A 5589-nucleotide genomic window follows, 5' to 3' on the forward strand; every position below is an offset into this window, starting at 1 on the left:
CAAAGTGAAAAAATAACGCAGCCGTGATATTGAATTTATTATTAGCTTAGATGAATGATTGGTCTCGCGCGCTCGCTCGACTAGATACCGCCGGCGTACTTGTCAAATGCGGCAACAAATAGTACGCCGAAATCGGCGTACCTGAGCCCGAGGCGAGTCAGTCACATTACTTTACTCTTTGAGTCAGTCGCGTTGCAAACTGTGCGTAATGTGCATGTCCCGAATTTTTGTTAAATTTTGGTCATAAACCGAAGTAAAATGCCAGTTTTCGCAGTGAAACTGTTTATAAATAATACTACAAGAAATAAGAAGGACACTGGGATTACATAACATCAGTAAATATCGTATAATTTCGAAATTACAAAATAAAATAACATGAACCCTAAACGCCATTCTGTGTTGCCGCGTACACAAGAATCAAATTCCCCGTGGTTTAGATTTTAATAAATTGAATTTTATTGTTATCATCATTAAATGATGATAAATTTTAATAACTTATTTTATTTGTATCTAACGTAATTATTATATATACATAACCTAGTTCTATATTATTTAATGTTAATCTTTGTGATATTATACACTGAAGGTGTATAAATTGTTACCAGACACTTTTTAATTAAGGGGTGAATGTGTCTTAAAATTAAAAATGTTTTTCGTCTTCCCAGTCAAAAGCCCGATCAGCTGATTTACTTAGGTATTACGGGAAACGAAAAAATTTTTTTTTCGTATTTCTACCCATTTTCCTGAAATGTTAACTTTTTACCCGACTGCCCGAAGGAGGGTTATGTTTTTCAAGCGTATGTATGTAAGTAGGTATGTATGTATGCATGTACCTATGTATGTATATTTTGTAAACAATTATTTTTATTTTAGTCTTAATTAACCTGTACATTATATTAGGTTTTACTATAGGTGCAACGTGTTAAGTACGCAAAACTTCTTAGTTGGTGACTCAGTCCATGAATTTTCAGTAATAATTTGTAAATATTGAATGTCCTTAAATATATATTTTTTTAAATTAAAAGTGAGGCCTGATCATTGATATACCTACATCATACCTACCATTTTTTTAAAGAAGAAACCTACGCCTAACCTATACACAAACATATTAATACATTCACTCTTAATTACTTCTTAATTTCTAAGTATTTCCCAAGATACATTTTGTAACCAGTAACTTAATAGACCACAGAATAATTTATTTTCCCAATAATTCGGGTAACAGTGGAGCAGCTGGCAACACAATTCGTCACGCACACTAGCATCCTTGCAAATTGTCTTACACCGTTCTTACGCACACTACAATATTGAGTTGCCGCATTCACGAACGTTTTGTTTTTAGTTAGCGCGGTATCTAGTCGAGCGAGCGCGCTTGACCAATCATTCATCTAAGGTGAAAGGTCATTGTACTTTCTTCGTGCTCCACGACCAGACTAACTGATCTACCCTCACTTTTAGAGCTATGAAACTGTAGTATATTTTAAAATACTACTTACCAATCAAGTCAATCTTCTTCAAATATTTAGTTATGGTCTTACATTTAAAGAAAGAAAGAAAGAAAGAAAGAAAATACATTTATTCACAACACAAGACAACACAATTATTATGTACAAAAAAAAAAAACAACACAAAGGTATGTGTCATTGCGGTTGTGAATCGGACACTGGCTCAGCATAATGCTGAAGCGTTAAAAACACCCGAGCGCTGATTTTCAGCCAGCACCGTCGCTTTATATTTACAGTAATAGAGAGTAAATTTGTCCTATCCCTGAAGAAAATTTCAAAACATTTAAATTACTTTGACACAAATTTGCCTCTGAAAAGAAAATTATTGCGATTGATTACCATAAGCCCAAAGGATTTTATAAAAACAAAAATAAACTAAAAATAAAACACAACTGAGTGAACAATAAGAAATTTATTAGACATAAAATGATGACAAAATGTTGTGAAACTCAAGTGTAAAAAAATACACTTGTTGAAATATACAAAAGCAAACTATTAGGCTATTGACATAAGGACAGACAGCATTGGTTATACACTTCAGTATAATAATTTGTTGTTGTCTCTCCACTGAAACAATGTTATGACTGTGCAACAATTTCAATCATCAAAATTTTGGGACAGCAGGAAGTTTGCTGCCAGGTTTTCATTCTTTTCACAAGCAAAGTAGGCCTGAATAACCATATCTTCTGGAAATCCTAATGCTTTTAATCGTTCAATTGCTTCTTTGTCCTGAGCTGACACAGGGATGATATCATGTGGTGGCTGGGCCACCGGAACATCGGCACTTTCCTCAGCAGCGGCACTAGCACCAGAACTAGGGTTCACAGGTTCATTCAACATTCTTACAAAAGCTTGTTGGTGCTGACTTATAGCCTGTAGTAATGCAGGATTTGTCTGACCTATTTGCTGTAGAACTGCATTTAATAAGTTGGGATTCTGTTGAATAACTGCACGCATTTGCTGAAACTGTGGCTGGTCGCGTAGAAATGCTAAAGGGTCTTCATCAGATCCTTCTTCAACATCTTGTTCCTGGAGCAGCTCTTCAGGAATGCCTGTTATTAAATATTCGACAGCTCTTTCGCGATTGTTGAATGAGGCCCGCAGCGCCTGCTCTACTTGTTGCCGGTTGTAACCCATATCCATAATGCTGGTCACGGTAGCCTCAAAGTCGGGCTCGGTGGCCGCGGCGGGCACCTCGGCGGCATGCTCAGGTTCTGCGGCGGGTGCTGGTTTAGGCGGCTCTTCAGTAGCAGCTTTATCTTTTCCGTCGCCGCTTTCAGTAGACGCACTTTCACCCGCTTCGGGAGCGGAAGTAGATGACGCTTGGACTTCAGACGCTTTAGGTTTCGTTACCATGATAACGATGAATTTCTTTTCGTCTATGTTATAGTTAGTGAGCTTATTATGATCCAGCAAAATCTTTCCTGCGTAGATAAGTCTCTGTTGGTCGGCGGCATAGTCTTTACCTTTTTCGACTTCAATTTTAAGTTTAAGAGCTTTGACGGTTTCTTCGGGATCAATATCTATTTGGAAAGTTTGTTGTTGCAGTGTTTTTAATGTCACCAACATTTTGTTATTTCTGCGTTGTTCTTTAACAACTGGATTAATATTGTAACACTTTTAGCAATGTACCTGACTCGACAAATTATCCAGTAAACATAACCTCTATTAAAATCTTCGTTCGTTTCATTCAGTCAAATTATTGCTAGTCAGTGGCACCAAAAAAAAAATGTCTGGATTGGATTTTAGAAATCAAGTTGCATTCATTTTTGTTCTGTGGCAGCATTATCATTAATGCGGGGGGCTACTACCAAGGAATTTGTATACTACGTACCTGGAAGTGACAAACAAAACTGAACTCTAACCTAGTGGGTATAATACTAATTATAACTTTACAAGATGAAAATCAAAACGATACCGAGGAATTTATTTTATCTATGCTTTATTTTCATGTCCTTGCCACACAATTGCCAACTTCAAAACGTTCTGTAGAAAAGTAGCAATGGAGATAATTACAATTCTTTTATTTCATGGGACACTTGACACCAATTGTCCTAGTCCCAAACTAAGCAAAGCTTGTACTATGGATACTATAGGAAACGGATAAACATACTTAAGTATATAGATAAATAAATACTTAAATACATATTAAACATCCAAGACTCGAGAACAAACATTCGTATTATTCATACAAATATCAGCCCCGGCCGGGAATCGAACCCGGGACCTCAGCTTCATAGTCGTTCTCTAACCACTTGGCCATCCGGTCGGAATCACAGATTACTAGTCGGAATGGTCGGATAGATACCATAGACAAACCTAGATATTTATGGATTTACTTTTCAGGTAAAGGGATTCATCCCTAGAAAAATATGAAGGTCAAATTAAGGTCAAACATATTTTTACTTATACTATTCGTAACTCATGCTACATTTAAGGTAAACGTCCACTTGTCGGTATCGTACGCATCGGACGCATCGCACGCAACGGATCGTAGTATTCTTTGTATAGAAACTCATATAAGTGCGTCCACCTGTCCGCATCGTAAGCATCGCATATTTCTATACAAAGCAACAAATCCGATACGTCCGAAGCGTACGTTGCGGATAAGTGGACGCCTACCTTTAGAGTCTAAATTTTAGACGCTTGCCAAGATTCGGCAAGCTCTCACAAGCACAAGCGTGTAAACGGCCCCGGCTTGCCAGCGCTTGCTGCCGATCCGGGCCGGTGGCGGTTTTTCAACTTAGCAGGGCTACTACAAAACTTGAAGTTCGTTTTTTGCGGTCCCTCTTACACTTATACTATTTAATACGAGAGCGAGAGGGACGGTACGAAACGAACTTCAAGTTTCGAGTTTCGTAGTAGCCCTGCAGATCAATGGAACTTGCGGCAAGCGCTTGCGACGTGTTTACACGTTAGTTCGTGCTTAGTGTCGCTTAGATCACGCCGTACGGAGGATGTGCATATTAAATAAATTTTAGTGACCATTATGAATGCTATTACTTTTTTTTTAATAGCCTATATAGTGTCCCACTGCTGGGCAAAGGCCTCTTTCTCCTTCCACTCGTCTCTGGCTTCGGCAAAATGTTGCCAGTCCGGCTGGAATCGCTCCAAATTGTCCCGCCACCTTCTTTTAGGCATACCTCTGCTCCGGTCCCCGTCGCTTGGAACCCAATCAGTGGTGATTTTGGCCCAACGATCCGGATGCATCCGGCAGACATGTCCTGCCCAGTCCCACTTGAGTTTGGCGGTTTTTGTCCCTACATTAACAATTCGGGTTTTTGAGCGCAGTTCAGTGTTTCTTATTCTATCGGCTCTTCGAACACCTAGGATACTGCGCTTCATAGCCCGCTGGCAAACCTTGAGTTTGGACTTCTGGGCCTCAGTCAAAGACCAGGTCTGAGCACCGTAGGTTAGGATGGGCAGGATGCACATGTCAACGAGCTTGCGTTTTAAGGCTAGTGGAAGTTTACCCTTCATTAGTGCTTTCATGGACCAGTAGCTCCTCCAGGCATTTTCGATACGTTTGTCGACTTCTTTGCCTTGTCTGTTTTCGAAGGAGACTATCTGGCCCAAATAAGTATACTCGTTGACATACTGAATTACATGCTCATCTACCATTACCCTACGTTTGATGCTATTCGTCATCAACTTAGTGTTTGACCGATTCATCGTAAGTCCAACTTCAGGCTTGCTGTGCTTTGTTCTTGAAGCATTTTCTGTAGTTCTCTCGCTGATGTTGAAAAGAGAACGATGTCATCAGCAAAACGAATATTTGTCAACTTTTTGCTTCCGACATCGATTCCCTTGCTTTGCCAAGAGACCGCCAACGCTCTGAACACTTCTTCGAGGCAACTGGTAAACAGTTTGGGGGAAAGTGGGTCACCATGTTTTACTCCTTTTTCCACCGCAAAGGAAGGGCTGGGATTATGAAGTTATATGCTGGCTGTGCTATTGCGATAGATTAGGCCCATGATTGGCCATTGGCTATTAGACTAACGAATAAATTTTATAATTTCTTTTAAATAAACATATGTCAAGCTCAACACAAGAGCCGAAGCAACTTCGAGATCCACATCTACTT

General features: G+C 39.3%; 1 protein-coding gene across 1 annotated transcript; it reads right to left on the reverse strand.

The window, feature by feature from the left end:
* Positions 1-1902: 1902 nt before the first annotated feature.
* On the reverse strand, positions 1903-3250 carry Rad23 (UV excision repair protein Rad23). Its single transcript, XM_074087936.1, has one exon. It carries the CDS (start codon positions 3072-3074, stop codon positions 2103-2105), a length of 972 nt encoding a protein of 323 aa, XP_073944037.1. The 5' UTR covers positions 3075-3250; the 3' UTR covers positions 1903-2102.
* Positions 3251-5589: the final 2339 nt, after the last annotated feature.

Source organism: Choristoneura fumiferana, chromosome 5, assembly GCF_025370935.1.
Source record: "Choristoneura fumiferana chromosome 5, NRCan_CFum_1, whole genome shotgun sequence".
Lineage (NCBI taxonomy): Eukaryota > Metazoa > Arthropoda > Insecta > Lepidoptera > Tortricidae > Choristoneura > Choristoneura fumiferana.

What these genes read in the sequence shown, in the direction of transcription:
- Rad23 (XM_074087936.1), bottom strand. Translation starts at nt 3,074, where the DNA reads ATGTTGGTGACATTAAAAACACTGCAACAACAAACTTTCCAAATAGAT.